The 26071-nt window shown below is 44.0% G+C and overlaps 1 protein-coding gene across 2 annotated transcripts in view; it reads right to left on the reverse strand.

Moving 5' to 3' along the window:
• Positions 1-26071, reverse strand: part of spns2 (SPNS lysolipid transporter 2, sphingosine-1-phosphate) — a 54069-nt gene that overhangs the window by 17987 nt on the left and 10011 nt on the right. For both annotated transcript variants that reach the window (XM_078106139.1, XM_078106140.1), the window contains exons 2-5: positions 19444-19509; positions 5098-5234; positions 2157-2308; positions 139-205 (exon numbers count right to left, since the gene is read on the reverse strand). In XM_078106139.1, coding sequence (XP_077962265.1) covers positions 139-205; positions 2157-2308; positions 5098-5234; positions 19444-19509 — 422 coding nt within the window. The remainder of the gene's footprint in view (positions 1-138; positions 206-2156; positions 2309-5097; positions 5235-19443; positions 19510-26071) is intronic.

The raw sequence follows: 26071 nt of genomic DNA on the forward strand, positions 1-26071 counted from the left end.
GTCAGGGCTGCATGTTCAGCCATGTGCGTGCCCCCCGGTGCCTCCGTCACCAGCGAACCCTCTGACCCCGGATCCAAGACGGGCTCTTCTGTCTCTGTGTGCATGTTTGTGTGCAGTGTTGTTGGGTGATGCCCTTACCCTCAGTGCCCAGTGCCAGTCCCCCGCAGCCACCTTGGCGCTGGAGCCCAGGATGTAACCCAACCCGCTGTTGAGAGACAGACAGACACAGACCATCATATTCACATTCCTCTGAACGTGCTTCACTGAGGTCCAGCGGCAAGTGCACTTGGTATTCAGTGAGTGTCCTGAAGCTTTCGCCTAGCCGGCACACATCTTGTTTGTCTGCCACGTTGAGTGTTTGGGTTCTTGACAGGGAGAGCTTATGACAGTGTAACTGATCAAAGCCCTGGTAGCGGCTCGCCCCGTTGTTCTATTTGTGGATGTGTGATTTGTGCACAAAATGCAGGTGCAAAGTTAACGGCCACGACCCCGGCATTAACACGGTTGTCTGATGGGTGTGTTTGTGCGGTGCAGTGAAATAGAAATAGAATAGCATAGAATACTTCAGTTAGAGATTGTTTTGTGAGTCCTAAATGGAAATAACAGTGGCTTGAAATAGTTAGATAAGAAATGAATAATCTAAGCAATAATCAGTGAAAACCTGAAAATCTGAATCAGAAAAAAACACACTTTGATCAATTTATAAATCTACAAAATAATCCTTTCAATAACAGTGTTTTAATAACAGTGTTTCCCCAAGAAAATGTGATTTTTTTCTTTCATTCCTCGCTGCGCAGTTCCGCCCAAACACGTGCGTGCATACACAGACATGTGTGCGTCTACTACTACCACCCACCCTCCCACCCTCCCAACCCCCTCCCCCCCCCCCGTCAGCAGGTCCGTTCTGCCCCGCAAAGCTGTAAACCAGGGGCAAACACTGAACAATGAATATCAGTTTTAGTTGCAGTGCTAGAGACAAAAGTCATCCCCCAGATGCTTCCACACAACACGCGAGGCCTCATAGACAGAATCATATTCTAGTCCGTCTGTCACTATCACCAAAACATCAAAGGACTGTGACTCCATCTCAGTTAATTCCTACAGGTTTAGTCAGACTTCCTGAATTCTCAGATAACCTGTTTGTCTGCATGTGCAGAGCCTGCGGCCAAGAGGCGCTGCTTTCTCATTAGCACAGCGGATGATGATCAAATGTAGCCAGTGGACTCTTATCAACACTGGCTGCCGAAAGATGTTTAACTGGTTTTGTACACGCGTCCTCAAACAACAGCCGGGAAACGGTTGACGCTCACTAAAAATAACAGCACCGTACGAACAAGCTCAGACAGCATATGATATTTCTAGTGAGTGACTAAGTGCAAATGTTATCAGAGTTCCCCCCGAGAGTGTTTGGAAAGTTCAACACCAACAATAAAACTCAAGCACGCCAAATATGCTCACATCAAACGGCGGCGGCAGCGGCGCCACACAGAAAGAAACCCGGCTATTGGGGGGGCGGCGGGGAATCCATTTCCTGTGAACCCGGCCTAATTCCTGAGGTCACTTCCTGGAAACGGTCATAACAACCCCAGTAAAGACAAACAAGTGGGAGACTGGATAGGATGTTTGACTGCACTTTACTGAGGCCAACTCTTTCACCTTCTATTGTCCGCGTTGCCGGGCAGTTTACTGTGATCCAAACTCACTGCCCAAACCACTCAGGGCAGTTCAGGTTTTCTCTTGTACATGCATCCTACCACATTTTCCACTTTACGATTTGTGTTGGGCTGTGCGTGCAGAAAACCTGGATAACCATAAACACTCGAGCGGCTCCCTTGCAACATCTACCGTCCATGAATATTCATGTAACAATATTACCTGGCTTTGTTTGTTTCGTCCCAATGGCCCGCTTTCTGATTGAAAAAAGTGAAAAGGCTAGAGATTTAAGCTTAATAATAACACCTACTTGTACAACCCCACGCCACATCCCCCAGAAAGCCTCCCGCCTTCCCATAAGCTTCACACACCGCTGATTGTAACCCTCTGGAGTTGAATATTCTGAATTGGATGGAATCACCTAACTATGGTTTTATAAATGTCTCATATCTCGTTGTTACCGAGTGTTTGCCTCAAGAATACAGGATCTGTGTGTCACTTACCTTCCCAGTGGGATGGCCAGGTAGAAGACAGAGAGCATCATGGTGCGGCTGTTATTAGTGAACAGGTCTCCTATGATGGTAGGAGAGATGGAGGAGTAGCTGGACTCGCCGATTCCCACCAGTCCCCTGGAGAGTACAAACAGCCAGTAGTACTGCAAAGACAGAGAAATAAATGTGAGTTTTATTAGTTTTGTGTCGAGGTGCAATGTCAACTCAAGGGCCATTTATCTTGGTCAAAATACTTTTTAATCACCAACATTTCCTTCAAGCACAACGTAGTCTCTTTACTCTAACCCTAATTGATCAAGCAAATCCTTTTTGAGTCAATGAGATTTGGAAATGGCATGCCGTCATTATTTGAATGTGAGGCTTTATTAAATTACCACGGCATATTATCTTCCATAGGAGTAATACACAGAGGAATGAAAAGATGAAGACTTAAAAGGCTTTAATAGGAGACTGCACACTAGCGGGGGAACCTGTGTAGGCAGATGGATTGTTAACTGTTTCCATGGCAACTGCTACTCAATGGCTGCAGACTGCCTGCACGTGAAGCTACAAGGGAAATCTACCCCCGCCACACACACACACACACACACACACACACACACACACATACTGGAGTGACGCAAATTTTGTGCAGCAATTTGCATACTGTCCCTTAGGCCCATTAAAACAACGAGCTGGCAGTGGAGTTGGTGCAATTTGTTAACATTGCAGTCAAGCTGCATGGTTTCATGCTTATATGTAGTGCCTGCATTTTTATCTATATTATCTATATTTTTATCATTGTTTGACTTACATTCGCATTTAATGTTTGATCCCCCCATAGACAAATTCATGTGCTTGGCCCTTACAATCAAAGACTTTTGTTTTGCCTGCTGTGAAAAGAGATTAATGATTACGTTGAGACCGGGCTGACCTGAACTCTCAAACGAAACTACAGGCTTGAATTGTGTTTCTAGTAAGACCTTTGCCTATTTGTTGTGCCGTAGAACGTGGATATCAGTGAATCATGGCTAAGAAAAGGCGCCACTCAGTTTACCTTAAATGTGGTACTCTTATTTCCTGTGTGATCTTTTTCTAACTCTAGCCTGGCTGCTGTGACGGAATTGTCACCTGCTTTGCGAAGGTTGAAAAGTTGTGCAGTGAGAGAATGTTGAGAGAGAGAGAGGCAGTGAGCTGCGTGGGTTCTGTGGCATAATTGTTGCATCGCCGCCTTATTGTCAACTATGTGTAGTCTTGGTGATGTGAGTGCAAAACTTCCTTCCTTGCGTCCATGAAATCCTCTTGTATTGAGTGTGTACGACCTCAGCATAAATTCAGAGCACAACGCGGATTTACAACGAGTCTATTTTCTACTTTTAATGTCCTACAATTAGTGGGATCATGATGGTTGCTTGTGGTCACCAGAAATGCTTCAAGCAGTAACAAAAATGAAAACGTTTTTCAAGGTAGATTGTGAACTGCGGTGACGCACTTTCATCTAAAAATCCACTATTTTGTAATTCTTTTTAAACAAGAGTAAGAGTGTTCGGTCTCACAGAGCCGGAAGAATGAATGTACACAATGCTACTGTGTTGGTGTTCAGTAGGAAATGTTTACCATATTTAGATAATATTTAAAGCATGCTAACATTGGCACTGTATAATAATTTACTGTTGCTTGGCCTTAACCCATAGCATCCAATTCCTACCATTTCATACCATACAGATAGCAATATTATTACAGCTATAAAGATGATAATACCATTGGATAAAATTATAAATAACATGCCCCGATAGTTTCTATTGAAAAGCCCTTCAAGTGATATTTATGCATGTACTCATGCAGCATTATCTTTTTTTTTGCTATTTCACTCTATGACCGTGGCCAAGTTCTGTTACATAAGATCTGTATCTGCTGCAAATCCCTCCAAAATGCCCGGAGTGTGATGAATGCGTAATGATAGGACTCAGTAGTAAGTGGTCATTAACATTTCATCGAATGTTATGTCTTTCATCTCTCACGGCGACGGCGCCGTGGAGCTATTACATAAGAGCCATCTACTCTTGTCTCATTTGATTGGTGTTCAGGAACTGGTCTTGAGGGCAAAGTTAAAGTTCGTGGCAAAGAGCCGCAGGTGACGAGGATCAGTCCCCTTCCCCTCATCGCCAATCGATAGCCTTCAGGCTCCAGGGAGGAAGAGGCCCTTCATTTCACCCGAACAATCTGAGTCTGAATGTATTTCCTGCTGGGGCCCATGGCTGCACTCTCGTATCCAAGCAGATCAGTCTGTAGGAGATTTAACATCTCCGAGCTGTCGTTTCCTTCAGCGGCTCTGGGCTGACGAGCTGAGGCGAGAGGACACTGCGGGACTCCATGCTGCTGCTCTGTAGACACGCCACACGCCGCATACATCCAACTAACGTAGTTTTAATGTCGCGTATTGGCCGGGAGAGCGGCTTCCGATTGTCAGTCTGTTGGATTTTGATTACGACTGTCCGTCAAGACTGCATGTTGGGGTATGTCTGCACACCTCCACACACACACACACACACACACACACACACACACGCACAAATACAGATACATAATAACACAATAACATGGCCATTCTCCACGGGACACCCCCAACCTCAAAAGAATAATGTTATTGTTTAATGCACCCACTACGGCCCGGCACTCTGGGGCTTTTAGTGATATCACATCTAAATCCGCTTGTCAACAGTGAAACTGGCGTCTTATCTTCTAAAGCACTGTAGTTGCGACGGGTCTGGGGCATGGGCCTTCATTAGCTGACTGGCAACAAAAGGAAAAGCGTCGGACTTAAAAAGCCTGTTGTATTTTTCCCACAAGTCTTAACATGAAGCATATCCAGATCATAGCAGAATAATTAGCTTGCCACTGGGACGGCAGACTAATAGAATAACACGGGATCCTCTCTAAGAGAATGTCGTACCTCTTTGCTGATGAAGGAGCTTGACAGAGTAACAATGGACCAGAAGAAAATGCCGCAGCTCAGGATGACCTTTCTGTTGAAGCGGTCGCCCAGGTAACCGAAGATGGGGGCGGCCACCATGAAGCTGCAGATGAAGACTGCAGAGGGAGAAAGGAGAATAAGAAATGTGACTTATTGACAGGAAATGAACGTTACTGTTGTAGGCAGGTTTTTTGCCAGGATTTTTGGCTATTTACAGCATCAGGTGTTCTTCCATTAAACTCTGCCGTGAAGAATAACTCAAAATGTAATTGGACAGATTTTTTTTTTAGCTTTTAGGTCCACTAATTAAGCCATGACCCTGTCCAGATTTCCTGTGTGATACCGATATGTGTCAGCCAGAGCCACAGGGAAGGACACTTTGATTCATCTCCAACCAATTAGGATTCAGTTATTCTTCACCTACACTTACTTCACAAAACACAGGATAGAACAATATGTTGTCAGTTTGTTGGTATTAAAAAAAACAGTGGTGGAGGCAATAAATACATCGCTTGAATGTACCACTGCTGCAATTACATTCAAAAGGCCAGATTAACAGCAATACATCACACACCAGCGGCAGAGGACCGCCGTGTCTGTGTGGCCATAAATAATTCCATCTTAATTTCACACAGCCAGACTTATGTGTCAGCAGAGGGAACACAACACACGTGTGTTCCCCCCTAATTTTGGATCACTGCTTAGGCCTTACAGTCAATATTTATGAGGACAACCATCCCAAACAGACCTGAATTTTTAATAGTCACAAACCGAGTCTGTGCATCTTTGCAGAGGGAAAGGGCAGATATGTTACTCAGCTGGAGTGTTTTGACACATCATCAGCATAAACATACAGAAGGGAGAGGAGATGAGAGAGAAAAGCAAAGCAGGGAGGAGGGGGGTTGTTATATAAGACACAGGCATCACAGTCCCACAGCTGTTGGGGCCAACCAACAGGATGGGGGACAATAATCAGATTATAGCTTAGCTGTAGTTTTAAACACTCGATATTAGGATATGAAATATATATATTTTATAACATCTTTTTCCAATTATTGTGCTGTTGAACGTGATCAAAATTGGAAGCCTGTTTGGGGTTATTCTGCACAAATTCTCTCGTTCTGGTAGATTTATTTGTCAGATCACAGGTCAAGTATCAGCGCTGCGTTTCCAAAGGCAGGAGCAGTTCTGGCAGCACGCAGGTCCAGAAAAACAACCAAACTAAGATCAGGAAGAACATTACATTTTGTACATGTTCTTAGATATACAGTAGAAGAAAAGATTTCTATTGGCCCTAAACTGGCGTTGAGGAGGAGCAGGTCCTCTTGCTGCAGTACAAGATCCAATCACATACAATGTGTGGTCTCCTAACATTAATGTAAACATAACGAACACAGCGTGAGTGTTGTATGGTGCTTGGTGTGTCTCTAACTCCTCATCCTTATCAGACCGGATTGGCACTTCTGCTTTGCCCTCTGACCTTGCACTTCTCAAGACGGTGACTCCCTTTTTTCTTCTTCACTGTTATATCACATATTAATACTGTAATATTCTACTATATTTTCATATACATTAGACAAATATAAAAGGGTAAAAGCCTTAAAGCAAAGGGAACATGCACATAAAAAAGCATCAAACATGAAGTCGGGGATAATTTGAGATTAAGAGCAATTCCGTATGTACACTCATTGAAAAAAACTGTTATATTGCCTCTGGCAATATAGCGCCAGTGATTTTAATAGAATGTAAAACATAGTCTCGACACCACTGGCTCATTTTCTAACAAATATACCACATATGTAAATTTCTCTTGGAAATGATTATGTTTTAGGAAATAAATAGATAATACATATTTCCAGTATATAATAGATATCATGTAAATAATATGAATGATAATATATAAAGTAATATTGATACAACAACGCACCCAAAGTTGTAAAATACACACATCCCACGTGACCTAACTCCCATTTTGAAAGAGAAATGTAGTATGAAATGTAATTTGTATTACTATAAATAAACGAATCAATTAAAGTGTGTTTTTTCTCTGCTGCTGCGATTGCTTTATCTGGTCATCACAGACCTCTCTGCACCTCAGTATACATGCTCTCTCCCTCTCTGCCTCTCTGTCTGTCTGCTCTCCTGGTCGTCTCTCCTTCTTGTTGCAAGCACTTCTCTCCTTTTTTGCCGCCTCCATCCCGATCATTTATGTGGCTAAGTGCTGCGGGTCTGTTGTGTAACGCTAAATGACACCGATGACTGCTCAGTGTGGGACAGGCTCTCTGAAGAGCTTTACCAGAATGCCCTGCAGCCAGAGCAGTAGTAGGGAAACGGACACACACGCAAACACACACATCAGCGTGTCCTGTGGTACAAACTGGAGATAAGATGAGGGAGCGGTCGACAATCAGCCAAGACCAGCTGGTTCTCACGGATGGTTCTGAAAAGCCAGGGCCCCAGAGATCATCACTCTCAACATTAAGGCCCTTGTCAAAAATGCATATCCTGATACCATTAACTGGTGAGCACATAACCATCTCTCTGTGTATTGTGTTTAATGTCATTTTGTGATTTGCTTTTATTAAGGCTCATTATGACCAAAATGTCAAATGTCAAAATGGAATGTAAGTCGCTTTGGATAAAAGCGTCAGCTAAATGACCTGTAATGTAATGTAATAATGACCTCTTGACAGTGCCGGCACATGGGAATGAAGTCAGCCTGTACTGAGCCCTTGCACTTCTTTGGCCTTACTTTATATTGCTTGAATATCCTGCAATGTTTGGTGTTACGCTTCAATGAGAAAAAAAGAAGCTAAGGGAGATGGAGACAACATGAACTCCCTTTTGTGCATAATTTTAAAACAAAACAAATGTCTATAATTCCACTTTTTGTTTTGATACAGTGAAAACATTGTCGACAGAGCGACCCAACAGGTCACGAGTCATAAACATTTAGTCAGGATGCTGCCTTGAACTGACAGAACAATGAGAAGATGAATTGCTGTCACAAATAAATGCTTCCCTTATTTGACAAGAATCATTGAGGAATGTTTTCATTAAAAACCGATACACCCTTCCACAGAATCGTCTTACAGTGCTGCGGCTTCTCTTTTATCAAATTCCGACAAGGCAAAGACTTCCGGCTTTGCTCTAAAGATTTGGATCGAGATGCGATGTTGAGTTTTGTTCTGGCTAATTCATAGATCTTCAAGGGAATGCCTTTGTTCAGAATGACAGTAGAACTATGAAAAGTCTAAAGGAACCTTTTCATGGTGTCATTGCACGCAATGAATCCACGGTGCATGTTAGCATATTGTTCACATACGTTGCATTTCCTGCATTATATATAACACACGCTGCTACTGAAAGCGGATGAACACTGCTGACACATGTAACCTTTATGTAGGCTCATCTGCTGCAGGAAATGTCCTGTCATTGTAAAGACTGCCTTAATGAACTATTGTACTGTTCTCTTGTCAGTCTTCTGTGAAGAATGTAAAGCTGCAAAGGAGGAAATCTATCACACTTGGAAACAACGATGTCAAGCTTTGAGTACATCTTGTTTTAAAGGGACCCAGCATATTTTCTTAAAATAATGCTCAATGATTTGTACACCACATTTGTACATTGTTGACAGAGTGTTACGGGTGCACCATGACGGGCAGCGTAGACCTACTCGCTATAATTCATTAAAAAGAATGGAGTTGATCAAAATAAACATCCTTTTTCTATTGTCAGGAGGAAAAACAAGCCACGACTGACTAAGTCTTCTCAAATGACAAATCACACCTAAAACTTTAAATTGGAAATGCTTAGTGACTCTTAACTCTGCAGAGGATGTGTCTCATTTTGCGGTCTGGAACACCTAAAAAGAACAGCTATGAAGCCTGGAAAGATTTTAATATACTCCTGAAATGTGAAACATGCATAAAATGGTAGCCGTCCTCACAAGTCACATTCTTACGGTGACCACCATTGTCCCCTTGTTTATTCTTGTTTACGCAAAGATAAGCCGCGGCTACTCGTCAAAGATGTCGATCTGTCAGAAATGAAGTAAATAACAAATCTGCAGCAGGAAGGCCCTAACAGTGAGGAGTGGGTCTGGAGCAGGACGGCTCTGTGGATGTTTACACTGAACATCCGCCATAGGGCAAAGAGGGGGAAAGTTTTCATGACCTTTTCTATGGAACAATGGTCTAAGTTTACTACTTTTCAGTCTAGTAGATGCAGAATGGGCTTTTTTTTATTGATTGGTGTAAAACACCTTGGTTCGCATCAAGGCAATTCACAGAACAGATGGATAAGGATGACATACATGCTGCAGGTAAACCTCTTAGGAAGGATGTTATGATAGCGATCGGTGATCTGTTTCTGAGGCAATGCAACCGTAGACTGGGAAACACCCTAAACAAGCGCTACAGTTTCAGCTCATGCAATATTCTCCGCTATTGGCTAAACAAACACATTCATTTATTTTTAAATCATTGTTTATCTCAGAAGTCGCTCGTCTTAGGTCGTGAGTAATTGTTGATTCCACACCAGCAGCATTGGTTAAGAAAACCAATTTGATCCAATCAAGGTCAGTTATTAATGTTCAATGCTTCAAGAAGGAGTGGCGAACCGGTTTCTGATGTTCTTCAATTTGCAAATAAGATGTGCATATTTCTCACAGTGCCTAGGCGGGAGAATTACACCAATTACCAATTAAGTCTTTCCGTTGAAGTCTTTCCATTCCACCAGAGGACAATGGCTTTGTGACAAGTCTAAAAGAAGACACAATAACATGAGCGACTCTGGATTCACATACTTAAGTGTGACTCTGCTGTGCTGTGTGTGGCTGCTCGACACCGGTGAATCACACTGTTCATGTCCGCTGGTTACCTCTCTCTGATGTCAATAGGCACTTATGAACAGTGCGGGGCATGGGGGTGAGTCCTGTCCCATCGCTTCTCATCGCTTATCATTAGAAGCCCTGAATGTCTTATGGTGAATAGTTATCATTCATCATTGAAGCATTTTACATTGAAAATCAATTGAATTTGGTTGGTCTGATATATAGATATAGATTTACACACACAATGGAGCCTATGAAGCTAAAAAGTAATGAAATTGATTGTGAATCACTTCAAACTGAATACAATTTAGCAAGCTGAGCCCTAACTGGCCAACGTGATCTCCAAAACCTGTTCGTAAAAATGTATACGAAATAGAGTGAACGTCTCTCCTCCATGTTGGATTTCTTGAGGGGGTTAGGGTTAGTATTGTATTCTTACAAGTTAACATTGATTTCTCAATAAAATTCAATCATAACACGTTTACTTTACATCGTTAGACTTCACAGTGTGTTTACGGGGTGCAGGTCCCCATTCACTTTGAATAGGGTGACATCATCAGTTGCCAGTCCGTATTCATTTAATATGTATCACTACAAATTTGTATCTTCAAGATTTTCGTATACATTTTTACAAACAGGTTTTGGAGATCAGGCTGCACTGACGCCCTTAAATAAACAAAAACACACACACGCGCACACGCATACGTTTCTCCTTCCGCGCAGAGCGAGAGAGACTAGAATCACCGGACATCCAGCTTTGATGGACCAGCAGAACAATAGCTCCTGGAATGACTCACCCGATTCAATGCCACTGTGAATAGAGCATCACAAGGAGAAGCAAACACACGCATGTTGTGTGTGTTTGTGTGCGATTGATGTTCACCGAGCATGCACAGATACATTTCCCTATGAAACACTATTTCCCCTGAAGAGAGATCCTGTGAGGCTCTGCATGAGGCGGTGGGGCCCCAAATGCTCAGCCGCCCATTTGACCCATTCTAAAATATATGTATATGGGACAGCAAAATGCAAAAGAATTGAGAATTTCAGGCACTCATTTGATCCTCTGGGTTATTATGTGTGTACATTGATAACCACAATGTATCTGTACCTTAAATGGTTGCAAACCAATCATGTTTTTTGCTCTCTCCCTCTTCCAAGCTGTATCTCGACCGATTTCTGTAAATTGCTGCCTCCCTGTCTTCTTCTTTCGCGACATGGGTGTTGCCTGTCGAAACCGACGACATTGTCATCCAGCTGGGAAACCAGACAGTACAGACATTCAAAACCATTACAGGAATTTAGATGTCATTCCGCTGGCAGGGAATTAGAGGAGAAGAACATCCTGTGTGCAGGTCTGAACACGCCTGCACGCTAGGCGTTGTCATTCGGTGTCATTTAAATCACCGCAGAGTGTCACTTTGACCTGTTCACTGTGAGCAAGGTGTGTGTCTCGGCCTCAGCACATCACTTTGACAAATACAGCTTTGCTCTTTGGTGTCTTTTGACCCTCTGCACTACAAGATTGTCTGCTCGGTGCTGAAGGAGGCGTTAATGTCAATGAGAACTGCTCAATCCAAGAAGGGCTTGAGTCTTTACAAAGGTTATCTCCATTATCATACAGATTGAATGATCAATTATTAACAAACACACTAACAAAGGAGTAAATCGCACAAATTGCTCAGAAACTGTCATGAATTTGGAGATTTTTTGGAGAGAGGTATAAGGCCCATATCCATATAATATACACTGAGTGAGATTATGCAGTACCTTAGTACATAAGTAATTAAAGGTGAGAAGTTCATTAAGCATTAGGGTTACCAGTTAAACATTGTGTACTTTAGAAGGCACCGGGAATGTTGTGGAAATACAACAGGTAACCTAATCCCTCTCATCACTGTCAACGATGTCAGGCACTCCGGCCACATGTAACCCGTCTCAGCCTAGAAACACGATGCCAGAGAGTCTGTTATCAAAATGCCAGTGTGCAGCAGACAGCCGAGATGCTTGGACGCAGACAACCAATAAAAAGACACAAAATGAACGAGACTGCCACCGCTGTGCATTCGGCTTGAGCTGCAGGCCGACACACCGCTAATAACACCGCCCACTAAATAAATCTTTGGCAAAACAACATTCTGTCGTATTGTTTTCTTAACGGTAAATCTTTCGAAATCTTTTATGATAGCACTTCAGTTCTAAATTCTAAGAGGGTCAAACTTTTTGGCTTGGAGTCAAAAGTGTCGCTGTTCAAACTGACATTTTTGTTCACACGGGAAAACACCTGAAGTTTCCGCTTGGTACGTGTGAAGTAACTCTTTGTGAATTTACAGGCAGAGGAATCCTTCATTACAGGAAGGAAGTGATTATATCAGTTAACAAACCAGCTCCTCATCTCTGCAAGATTAAGGAGTATATTTCTGGATATTCATGTTCAGTGTGTGTGTGAATTCAAAATGTAATAGTCATAATGCCAAAGTGCGATTATAGTAATTCAGAGACGTTTCAGCTTGGACCCTGTGGGGGAGTAGGAAAACGCAGTGGGTGTGTACTATTTGTGAAGGTTTGTGTCCACGGCCCGTGGTTGTGATAACTACACCATAGTAACTCGACTGCTGTGGTCAGCATATCCCTGTTCAAGAGATTGCAGCCTGAAGGTTCACACTGTCTCTGGTGTGTTCTATTTATCTCAACACTAAATGTGTGGCTGTACTGGAAATTCTCGCTCTCGTAAAAGGCTGTTGTATTCATGCGGAGTCCTTTTCCCCCTTTTCACTTGTGGTGTTATTCAGATGGAATAACAATGAGGGAAAATCAATATCCTTACTACAAAGGTTGGAATAAGGGATATGTATTTACACTAACTTGATCATGCTTCTGACTGAAATAGACAAGGAGTGGTATCTTTCTAGTCATCACCAACTATGGGGACCAGTTCTCTGTGACAACAGTGTGTTTTCAATCAAGTGTGCAGTCTGGTGGGAGCGGCAGCTTTGTTCCTTCCTTCCTTCCCTAACGATGCACGCGACTGCCTGTGGAGGGTGTGACACATAACTTGACTAGGACACCAGAGCCGGCCGAAGCGTCCTAACTAAGACATTCTCGTACATCACTTTCTGCATTCCTCGCATTTATGATCACCACTAATTCTTCGGCGGTGTTGAATTACTAATGCTGTTTGATAGATGACACATGGAGCCTGGGAAAAAAAAAACATGCAGCCTTCTCTAGAATCTAAATGTCAATCTTGGCCACTAGTTCTACAATATGTCAACAAGTTCAGCAGCTCTGAGAGCCGATAGTTACTACCTGCTTTGTCCGAGAGCTGCACTGTAACAAATTGCTGTAAATTTACGGTGCATTTCTAACGGTATCTTACAGTATGTCATAATAACTGTAACATACAGTTAAATTTCCATCTCTTGCTTGTAAATTAACGGCCAATGTCATGAATAAACAGTTAAAGCTGTTTTTTACAATTTACAATTTACAATAATAGCAGACTACCGTAATTCAACTGCATGTTACATATATTTTATGAAGTGGTGGAAATACACATACAAGTGCAGGGAATCACAATCCATCTCCATCTTTTGTAGGTTAATGTATGGAAGCCCATGTCAGCCACTGAAAAACAGGTCCTATAAGTCATCATAATGAGATAGTATCTCATAAGATACGATGATGACTTTGACTTACAGGACATTACTATACATGCAGCTGTCACTTTTATGTTTGACATAAATAATTGTATGTGAAGTAATTGAGAGTTAGGTGTCTTGCTCAGTGACACTTCAACTTGGCACAGGGAGCAGCCAGGATTCAAACCGCCAACCTCGTGCTGCACAGCACACCCTCCTTATCCCATGCGCCGCCTTCGCCGTCGTTTCAGTGGCCGGAATGTAAAGATTATAAATATTTGTTTATTCAAAGTGTTCATTGACTAAAAGTCATTTGAGTGTTAATCGTGACCGACTGCTCCTGAATGTGACGTCAGACGCGTAATCTCAGTTCATCCAGAACACCTGTGCAGTTCAACATCGGAGGAGTTTCTAATAATAATAGTAATGTTGGAAAGTGTTATTTGCCTAGCATGATTAACATTCTCCTTTCTAACATCTTGTTGTCTTCCTCAACTTTGTAAGTTTAATATTTTACCAATGACAGTGTTTCTAAATATCATATTATATATTATATTATTATATTTTGGTTTGTTTGATAGAGGCACTGGATTAAGGACGCCAGCCGTTTGCTGCGGTCAATTGAAAGTGTTCCATAGCGTATTGTTGCAGTTAGTTTACTTTGTTCCTAATGATTTTATGATTCATTTTTTTATTATTGTATACATGCTGCATATTTTATGTTTTGTTCTCGGTTACAAATGTCTAACATTTTTGTCTTAAAGGCATCTAATAAACTCCAACCACTAAAAACCATTTACGGTATTATACCGTAAAATAACGGTAAATTCCTGGCGTCCTTGCTGCCAGTAACATACCGTTCATTTCCGTGGAAATTTTTTAGAGTGTGCAGATGGAGAGAATTAGACCCTGCTACAAATACCGGGCTGGCTGGCGGTATGAGTACTGGAACATCAGCTTTTGCGCATGACCAGCTCGTATCGTAAGCAAACACTTCTGGGTGTATTGAAGGAAGGTGCTAGCTTGTTTTTAACTTAGTAGTGACATGTGCACTCAATTACGTTCCAGACTGCAGATCCGAGCTGCGGCATTAATAAAAACCAGATCCTGTAGCTGGCGACAGCAGAGCACTAGAGCGCCGGACGAGGAGTTCTTCCTTCCTGCAGTCGCTACAGGAGCGGCAGCTTAACGGCGAGCTCCGTCTGAAATGACAGAGGACGCCGCTTGTCTGTATTTGTGTTCTTTCATGATCCCCTTGTTATTGGGGCTAATGGGATGTGAAAACCAGGGCTGACACACAGATTACTTACACATACGCGCTCTTTTAATGATGATCTTTGACCTTGAGCCGCGCGGGTTTCTAATTGATCTGTTGATGTTACTTTAGAGCAGAAAAGAGTGGCGCAGCCTTCCCTCGGCGCCGGGCAATCGATCAGTGTTGAGCCTCGTTTTCTGAGAAGCAGGAGGAAATATCTCCCTGCACCTTGTTGCCAGAAATGTTCGGTCGCTCCCATAACTACGAAAAAGGGTAAAATAACGGGCCTCTTTTTAAATATGTGGCGCGATTGACCTCAACACCCCTCAGACACTGTTTGGTCAGTTTCTGTGGTGCTTGCAACTTTAGAGGCAATTAGAGATCTGGTTGGACATTTACATAAAGAGGGGTTGACAGCATGCTTGTTTAATTGGCCTTAAAAGCCTGATTGGATTGGCAGTCACTCATGGGCAGTGCTGCTGGTTTGTTGACAGAAAGCATGGGGGGAAGGAGACAGGGAGCAGACTGCCAATCATCGCCCAACAGCTGCCCTCCTCCGAGACGTGGCCTATAAAAACAGCCCGGGATGGAGAAACACACATACACACAGACACGCTGGGACGTCGATGCAATATCAGGTCATCTTTCTATTCTGGTCTCGGCAGGAGAGGAGGCCGCTGAACACCATTGCAATGCAATTATTTGGCTTTGGGAATCAATAGTGGAGAAGATTAAGAGGACGACACAGGTGGCTCTTTCTTCTCCCTCCACTTCCCTTCATCCCCTTGACTCCTCTAAGTCCCATAAGTTGACAACAAGGCTACAACAGCTGCCAAACTAGAGGGAGAGAGGAGCCACTGAGGGATACCAACAAGGACAGAACAGGAGCAGCTGTGAGTGGCTTAAACAGCTGATCAACCACTGATAGTAAAACGTCCCACTGTGTGGGTGAAATCAGAGATTAAAAAAGAGAAGCTTGACTGTACGTAACACAGGCCACAGCTCGTCACAGTCTAAAGTCTTACACAGCACCTGTGGCCTCATTCCTTACAGCGCGCATACTGGCTTGCAGACTGACACCATGGTAAGACTGGGCCAATGTCAGTTGGTGTGTGTGTGTGTGTGTCTGCGTGTTGGTGTCTAAAGTTTCAGACAAGGTGGGCAGCCACACACTAACAGGGCACACACAGTCTGCGAGCCGTTTTGAGCGCCGGCTCCTTATTGAGCTGCCACCTCACTGTACACGCAGCCTGACTGACCCCAATAACCGGGCCGCCTCCACGCTAAACCAGCGGCTGACAATTCCTCTGCCATTCAACCCATTAAGAGCTTTTCCCCCTGGTTTGCCTCAAAGCTCTAGGATACAATAACCTTTGCATTTAAACAGGAGGAGAATTCCTTCTCTCAGATTTCTCCTTCACACTCAAATCTCCCCCTTTAACCGAAGGTAACACCATCCAGGTGACCCCCCCCCCTCCTCTCCTTTTCCTTTCCTCCATTAACCTTTCGTGGCCTGCGTACCCTCGGGACTGGTCCTGTTCCCAGCTGCGTGTGAGAGTCACTCACTCAGCCGCTGCCCACGGGCCATTAGCACAGAGGCCTGTCATCTCCGGAGAGGGCTGAGCCGAGCTCGGGACGTCCTGGTGCTCTCACAGGTCTTCTAAGATCAGGTGAGACGGGGTCCACATGCTGATCGATGGCTCGAACTGCCTTCACGCCCAACCTGACTGACAGCTATGAACACCTCGTCCTCTTACACAGAGAGAGAGACTCCCCTCCTCGGGCAAGAATGACACACACGCACACACACACACACACCGACACGCACACAGTATAAATGAGCGCATACCTCACGTCAATTTGTGTTGCGTGAGCTTCTTTTGAAAAGGGTTGGAGACAAATAACAGAAATAACTTGTGCTGCGGAGGTTGAGCTCACCGCAGGGTATTTTCCATTTGTTGTCCCGAGGCATTAAAACACCACTAACATCCACCACGCCGCACTATAATCATCACGCCCGCCCCCGCCCCATTATTTTCCAGCCAAAGGGGCTGTGATATTTTAGTTTTCTTTTTTGTTTCAGTGGAAACACACACAATTATCTAACGCCATTCATCAATTGAAGGCAATTTAAAGGAATGTGCGTTTTACCTGTCAGAAATAAACAAAAGATAAACATTTGTTGGAGTGCAGCAATCGAAATGATAACACGGCAGCAGGCATGGAGGGCTCCTCCAGGGCTCACTCAGCCTAGAATTTTCCAAAAGCAAACAACTTGTCAGTAACTGCTAGATATGGGATTTATTTTTTCCAATAGTCCTGATGAAAATGCCAAAGCAAAGGGTGAAATCTTTCTTTGCTCAACTCTAACCACAACAGAGTTCTTCAGTTGATGCTGACTCTGACTAATGTTTATCTACAACTTTGGATCCCGCGGTGGGCGCTGAGTGTTTTTGAAAAAGTGTGAGGGTGACCTGGCAGCAGAGAAAGCAACTCCCACCGCCTGTGAAACACCTACGTTGCTAGTTTGCTTTCCCAGATGGACGTGAGCCGCCAGGACAGAGGGAGCGAGGAGGCAGAGCTGCCAGAGCCAGGCCTGGGCCGCAGGTGCTCACAGAGGCAGGGATTGTTCCCTCTGGAGACGGACGCCGGGGGGTTGGGGGAAACCGGAAGGTGTATATATATATATATATATGAGTGTAAACACATACATGCACACACTGAGACCTGCCCATCCAGCTCCTTGATTACGTCAATCTTCCAACACCGCCTTCACACCTCGGTTCCCCGTCAAGGGCCTACCGGGCTGCTCTCACCGCCCAAGGCCCAGACGCCCCGCATTCCTCACGCCAGTGTGAGAAAGAGGTCGCAGGGGATCAGGGGCCAAGCGGAGTCAGAACCATAACGGGCCGGCAAAGGCCAAGGAAAGCCAAACCCGCAGGAGCCCTGCCTTTTGGGAAGGGGCCAGCTGGGAGCCTCTCGGAGTCGTGCAAACGCAGACGGTGCAGAGGGCAGACCAGCTCTGTGTGTGTGAGTGTTTGTGTGGGGAGTCGGTGCCAGTGCGGTGGTGTGCATAGCTCAAATGTGAGTGAGCCAATGCAAGGCAAACAGAATGATCAGTCAAACATCCTCCACAGTTTCCTGTTTTTTGTTAAACTTACATACAAATGTCTCGGTGCAGGTTATTGTATTTTCACAAATTCAGGAGCCTCGCTGATTGAAAAATAACGTAATGGACGCGTTTGATCCGGCATATGTGGACCGTTAAGAGTCTGTTCAGGCATAAAATGAAAAAGCTGCTTTGAAACACCAGACTATTTTATCTTTGACCACTGCTGCCAACAAAATCGACAAAAACATGAAAGCTATGGAGATGACAGAGAAAGGCGTCAGAGGAGAAGTTGTAGTAAAACATATATACTTTGTGCTGCAGGGTGGGATGGAAATGAGATGTGGAAATGATAAAATGGCCTATTCACTGAAAAGCCAACAGAACAGTGATTAATTTTTTTTCCTGTGGATATTTCGGTCCTCACCAAACCATTCAGCTCACGTTATTCTAGGAACATCAAGCGATGGAGGGAGGAGGGGTTAGGGGAACAGTGGGCTGTATTCTTTCCCTCTCAATCTCAAACCCGCCTGCTCGCCCCTCAATGGCACTTTGTCTGCAAGTTTGTTGGTGTTACAGTGAGTTTGAGGGCACGCGGAGACGAGACCGGGTCCTGTCCTCCAATGAGAGAGCTTTGCGAGGTATCTCCCTAAAAAGGTGGATTCATTGGGGTCTGGAGTGGAACAGGAAACCCTGCCCTGAGCCAGACTCTTTGGACCTACGGGTACATGTGTGCAGGCCTGGCTGCTGACTGTTTTCCTTTCTGTTGACCTGCTCCACTGCTGTTGGGAAACGGCACTCCCTCACTTAAGTACCTTCATGCAAATAATTCAAACACACGTAGAAAGTTAAAAAAAGAAAATGGAGTAGTGTACTGTTCCGATCAAATTCTTGCAAAAGCAAGTAACTTCTTGAAATCTGTTGAAATGAAGTGTTTCCGTATCGGCTATGTGGACTATAAATTAGAGGTACGTGACGTTGAGCCAATTTGTATCTGCTTTTCTGCAAAAATGGATGTAAATAACTGGGGTGAGCTCCGGTTAGCTCAGCTGCAGGGGAGTGAGAGCGGGGGAGTGGTTCAGGGAACGGTGCCGGTAAGTGGATAACGAGCGCAGCTCATTGATATCCAGACTTATTGGCCCCACCCATGTAAAAACTGAGCAGGACTCGGAGAGGAGATTGATCGGTGCGCTCGGAGGCTCGACAGGAGAGCACGACAACACAAGAATGAAAATAAATTTGTTGCCACCGAACCCCCACCCAGTAGCTCCATCCTTGCTACTGATGTGAGCCTAATAGTATAAATCATAAGCCTGTTGATCATGTAAATCATCACCATAATGTGTAGCATTACAAGTCGATATCTCCGCCAAAGTAAAACCTTTATTACTGTCAATGTGTAAAAACAGCATTTTTGCAAATATTGTGTTGCGGTGTTGAGCTAAGATCTTTCCAACGTGCAGTTACGGGATTACAGGAACCTTACCTGTTTGCAACAAGCCGATTCTACTGTCGGATACGTCGTAATGCCGCTGGATGTCGAGCAGAACACCTGTTAAAAAGAGGAGAGGGAAAACATAAATGTGGTTTCAAGGCATAACAATAATCACAACTGAAACACTGAGTAAACGCAATTTACCTTTTGTGGCTTGGGATATTGTTGGATGTAATGGATAAAACAGGGAATCATTCAATAATAAGTGTGCTCTTAACTGCCAACTTTCAGTAAATGCTCGCAAAGATTTCCCTGCCGGGTGTTGTTTCTGGGTTTTAACCACTCAACGCGCCGTGGAAGAAAGACACAAGCGCACTTCCATCACACACCTCCACCATTAACTTCCCAGACCAGCGGCGCCAGTTGATTTTTCATTTTCCAAATTACACTGTAAGCGAGCATGTGAGGTGGATACTTGTGGTGGCTCTCATAAGTCACACAAACACGCAGCAGAGATCACTCCACTGGGAGAAACCACGAGGCCTTTGAAGTCACGTCAAACCTGTTGGTGGAGTCCAACAGAAGTTGGAATGATGAGAATTCTCCTACTGTGCAGTGTGCATGGCTTTAATCCATTATTGAATGAATGCATTGCACCTGCTTGCTGACAGACAGCACAGAGTAGGCGTCTTGCAGAGCTGAATAACTGTTCATCCATCAACATTATGACTAGTGTGTGTTCAACGTTGCCTGAATGTAAAGCATGCACACAAAATCTCATAAACTTTAACACATCGTAAACATCAGACCATCGAGATGAAGAAGAACATCAGACGTTGATTAAATAAGAGTTGAAGAAAGCCACTTTACGTCTACCACCATATTAAGACCCAGTAAAGCAACATGTCTCCTCAAATTAATTCTGCTCCTCTCAAGACCACCGGCTTGGAAAGGCTTATTTTTCAAAACTGAGAAGAAAAGGAAAAGGCTGCAGTCTAGCTGCATGTGCTCGCCAGCGCTGCTTGGTTCTCCGTGAAACTGGCAGGCGAGTCTTGGGGATTGCAACAGCGCTCATAAAAATGAAACAGCAGCATGTCTAACATTTTAAAAAGCTGGCTGCGTCTGATCTGTCTGCTCCTCTCCTCCGAGCAACGCAGACCAGCCTGACCCGGCGTAACCTTCAGAGACTACCCGAGCATCCCGTCCGTGGGAATCTTTTTGGAACTTCAAGCTTGACAGACAGTAAGATGAGTTCGCAGAACGCCAAGCCAATAATGCGCTCAACACAATGGATTTTTTTTGTTTTCTGTTTTCATTGTCTAATTGTTAACAAAGGCGGTTGCGATTCAAGAGAAAGGTGCAGGTTGGACAGCAGAGACATACGTCAGATTCCTGTCATGTGAGTCAAAACCACCTGCCCACATTCTCACAGCATTCCTGTACGAGAGCTGCACTCGACTCTCTACGCCTCGTTCCCCCTTCGTGAGGATGAGGTGCTCTCTTTCAATTTCATTGAAACCAAACCTTCAGTCAATTACTGTGAAAGAATGAAGAGAAAAAAAAAACACTGCAGTTTGATCTGCTGCATCACTTCTGCATTTGCGTGTTGTAACTGTGCTTCTTGTTAGCGGGTCTCACAGCAGTGGAATAGTGTTAATTATGCTGCAAACGCCTTCAGGCAGGTAAGACTCAATTTGCCTTTTCTAGGCATCTCAGTTCATATCCAAGTCCAAGTCAGTCTGATCATATTCAGGCACGTCAGAGATCTAGTACAGGTTGCCATCACGACGTGGCCTTGGCAGACTAGTTTGCTGCGACAGCGACTCAACGTCCCTTCCCCTTTGTCAAGTCTGTCGAACAGCGCCAACAGTGCTTTAACAGTGTACTGTACGACTGCAGCTGTACTCTAATTAGCCTGGAAGAAGGCTAACACACTTACACACACACACACACACACACACACACACACAGTCACACATTTACAGCCTGCTGGGAGGGGGATTCCTACGCCAGATGGTAGAGCGTCCCTCCTGGACAGAGTCTTGATTTGTCTGAGCCACACCCGCCTACATTTACCACACAATCATCAGACAATTAATAAAGGTGGAGCTGAAAAAAAAGGCTGTTCGCTGTAACAAAAGAAAAGCGGAGCTGTGCTTGTTAGATAAGCTAGAATCAGTGTGTGATGTTGTCCTCCCCAGCAGATAAGATCTAGTAAAAAAGCACATGAAAACGCTGCATGACAAGTTATTATGAAGAAGCAGTGAAGCGGTGGATGGTAATGGTGATCAAAGTAACAGGGTTTATTTTACGAGATTCAAGTGCAATGAGCTGCGTAATGAAGTGTGGTAATCTGTAAGGGATTACAGAGAGCCAGCAGCTCTGCGTTTGTGTAGCAGCGTATCAAAACTATCATCTCCGAACTCAATGTTGGCAATGATACTCAGTCCTTTGGTTTCCCTTCTCCCCTACATTTACAATTCCTCGACCCTTCTTTCTTTTGTTGATGGATCATTTTGGGATGTTTTGGTGTTATTAAGAAAGAAGGACACAGTGATATTGCTGATAAGGCAGTAACACGGCCCGCCGCCCATGGAAGCTGGCAGCGCCCAGTTCAGTTGCCATGGCGATGTTGTACCAGATAAAGGTCAAGAAACCACAAAGGAGCTCAGCTTGCCAAAAACTGCCCTTATTTTAAATTCTATCTCAGTATCTGATCACATTCCTTTAGGTACACAGGTTATTATATGCGTTTAATGGAAACATGTCAGGTCACTACTGTGATTGCAAGGAGATTGCATCTCACGTACTGTAAATTAGTTTCTCAAGTGTTGGGGTGGGGACCCAGCGGGGGATCTGAGCATGAGGGAATTTGGATCAGTCAAGGTAGCAGCACTCACAGAACACGGGCCACTAACCCAGTACAATGCCCAAGCTCTTAGTTTACCTTCGGTTTTGTTATTTTTTCATCTTTCTGACTTTGAATAATCATTTGGTCCATTTGCTGCGGGTTGATTCCCTTCACGCACGACTGACTTGTTCTGCGACGTGCAACAGCACAATCCAGAGCAGCATTATCAACTGGGTGACACTTCAGGAGTGAGTTGAGCAAGACAGTGTGTCATTTATTCCAGTCTCATAACGTCTGCCTTTATGATCACTTTGCAGTGTAGATTGAGAAGAAATGACTTAAAAACATGACTTCAACACGCCACAAATGCTGCTTTTATAGCAGTGTATGATTATAGAGAATAGTACTTTCTTTCAATCTCTGCTGTTTCCATTATACGGCTTCCAGCAGAAGTTCACTGACTTTACAGGCCAGGATTTGTGAATCAATGTAGATCAGACGCAGGTCCAGAATATTTGCTGCGCTAGTCCGCTGCTACCCTGAGCCGCTCCGGGTTGCGTGGTTCAAACACAATGCATGTCAAGTCCTCGTGTCGGTTTCCCCTTGTTTGTTTTTTATTGTTGTGGCTGTTACAACCTCTCCGGAGGGTCGCGACCCCACAGTTTGGGAATGACCGATCCTGGGGAAACATTTAAATGAGGATACAGCATGCTGTTTTAGCAAGGCCAGCTCTTTGTGTTGTGACGCACTATGCAAGCATTGGTCCTCTGGGGCCACCATACACTCAGAAATACACCACAAGTGAACACGCACACAAAAACATGCAGCACAAACACACACACACACACACACCATACGGCCGTACATGCACACATAGAACAAACCCGGTTTGGAGAGGACAGATTTCATTTCAAATCCCCAACAGAGACTGGTGGATCTCCGGCCACCCTTGGTTCTATTTCTGCACATAGAAACTAGGCTAAGAGGAAGGAGAGAATAGCAGTCCAATTCAACAGTGACGCGTGTTGGAGAGACACACAGAAAGGAAAGGAGTCATGTGGAGCGAAGAAATAGGTGGTGGCTAAAACCCGGTCCGTCTGGGCTGGAATTGTTTTGCAAAGCATATATTTCCACTGTTTATATATACATTATATATATATAGTATATATCTGTGTGTACGCCTGTTCCCCTTTCCCTTGGTTTCACTGTGTGTGTTTGTGTCAGAGTGAGAGAGAGCCAATAGATGGAAGTCATTCATTCTGGCTAGAGTGCGACGGGCAGCGGTGAACCGCGCTGCTGATGTGGCCAGATCCTTCCCCTTCATTCCTGCAACGGGGTGATTCCTTTGCATGTGTGAACCCCATCAGTATAAATAGTCTATGAGAGGAAGATGGGGGTCGAGGGGAGGAGGAAGAGGGGGGGGGGGTGGCTTAATGAGGGAGGTGAAAGTGCATCTTTTTTGGTCGTTCACGAGACCAATTTGGGGGATTTGAACGCGCGAGAGACAGTGGCACAAACAGAGAGAGCGGCGGAGTGCAGCGGCGGGCCGCGCTGCACAGCCTCTCAGAGGGGAAAGCCGACCGCAAAAATGCTCAACTGTGGCCGGCGGGCTCCTGACCGACTGCTCTCCTCCCTTGCCATGTGGCCGCAGTGGGCGGGGGGGGGAGCTTTTTCCATTCCACTTCCTCTCCCTGCCACACAGAAAGGAAACGTGCTGCAAACGTCTGGGAAACAGTGGAGAGCTGCTTGCACATGAGGGTTTTCAAAACCCTTGCAGAAGAATAAAAATCAGCGAGTGAGTGAGTGAGTGAGTCCTGCTTTCACGTTGGTAGCAGGTCAAATGCATGTGTCATATATTGTTTTGAAGCCAGAATGAAATATTATCTACATGAGTGTTGAGCTTTGCTGACTGAAGGAACAGCGTGGAGTGTTTGACCACATAGTAGTGATATTACATATATGGAGCCATGTTTTTACGAGCAAGCTCCTGCGTTGTTCGTGCACAATAAGAACGATGCACATTTTGCAGATGCTTCATGAGAAAGAAGCTTTTGTCAACATGTTTGTTAGATCTCAAGGATGCACAATAGGTTATGGTGAGAAATTACACCTAATATATATTCTTTCAGTTCAGCATTATCATTATGTCACTCAGAACTATTGGCTCGGAATGTACTTGCTGGATCATATTTCATCGTATGCACATTTAGCAACACATCCACGCAAATGCAAATTAATTAATTAAAGTTAAGCGTTCCATCTTCTTGTGTGGTTGTCAAATCAAGCCAGTCCAAGTGCTTAAAAATGCACAATACACCAGGATGAATACATTTGAATCAGATGTCCTGATAGTGTGTGAGGATGAATATGCTGTTATTTCAGTAATAAAACTTCTATGACATTTGAGACAGCTTTTACACTAATCTTCTAAATTTGCCAAACTGGGGCAAAATCAAATTGGAGGCCTGTAGGTGTGCCAGCCTTACCACTTTGATTAATGGAGCTTTTTTTCGACATCGTTTTTTTTCACTAATCAAAAGCTTGAATTCTGCTCGAGGGCCGCGGTGCATTAGTCACAGCCAGTACGTGCTAAATGTTTGATGGTAGTGGAGAGGATGCGTAGTGAAATATCAAGGGAGCAGACAAAACCTATAGTCCATCAATAATACATCCAGGGCTATTCCACATCTTCGTATGTGAGATAAGGCTTTAGAAGGATTGTAAAGACATGCAGTGAAGCGAAGCAACGGCATTTGAAAGCGCTAGACTGTCAGGGGATCTCCGCGAGTTGCACTCGTTCACACTGGCGTTGCTCAGGAATACTGAACAGCAGTTGAACTCGACCTTGAATGTGGACACGGAGGAGTGTGTTCTTTGTGGAATTTTAAAAAAGGAGCCACGTTAACCAGAGAGACGCTTAAACAGTGTCTGTTTTTATTTTATTGAGAGGTTGGTGCTAAACCAATAAAATGAACAGTGTCTAGTATTTAGATATAATATAATATAATATTTAATTACAGAATCGCATTCAAATGTAGAGTCAAATGTACATTCAAAGCGTGAATGTCTGACGTGAAATTTGTTATATATAAAATTCTACCTGCTACTGCATTTCAAAACTTTGACCTAATGGAGGAACCAAAGTCAGAGGATCCCAAAACTTAATAGGATTCTCCCCCTGAGGAAAACTTCACAGCAATCTATCTTAGTTATTGAGCAGTTAAGTTTGGACCCACCAAAGAAAGTACCGCCCAACGGCGGTATGTAGGGTTCGGTCAAGGTAGTTAAAACCGCTGCAGAGTTCCAGTGCACATGTGATTTTGAAAAATCCTGTCAGTAATCCCAGCATTATTTTTACATAACCGTGTAGAGGATTAAAGTCGTTATGTACTGTTTTTTTGATGGGATTTTATTCCTCTTCACTCTTTTTTTCATTTAATGAGGATGTGGGGCATCCATAATGGAGACATTAAAACGTCTTGCCGTATAATTAGCACAGTGTGTAAACAGGCATTCTTACATTATCTCTCTTTATACTGCTTATTATTACAAGAAGGTTTCAATTATCCAAAGATAGGGGCGCATGTTGCAAAATATTACTGATATAGTGATCTAAAAACTTGATACCATAGAGATCTATTTACAGAAATATATGCATCTGTGTTCTCAAAACATCTAATTTATTGGATTCCTCCATCCACTCGCTCTGTGAGCTGTGAAGCATAACGGCGGGACGTCCACAGGCTGTTGAACTGACCGCAGAGCTGTTTCTTGAAAACGAGACTGTGTGCAGTGACCTCAAGCGATGATGAAAACAGAGGAAAATTG

This window comes from Gasterosteus aculeatus, chromosome 7 (genome assembly GCF_964276395.1).
Source record: "Gasterosteus aculeatus chromosome 7, fGasAcu3.hap1.1, whole genome shotgun sequence".
Taxonomy (NCBI): domain Eukaryota; kingdom Metazoa; phylum Chordata; class Actinopteri; order Perciformes; family Gasterosteidae; genus Gasterosteus; species Gasterosteus aculeatus.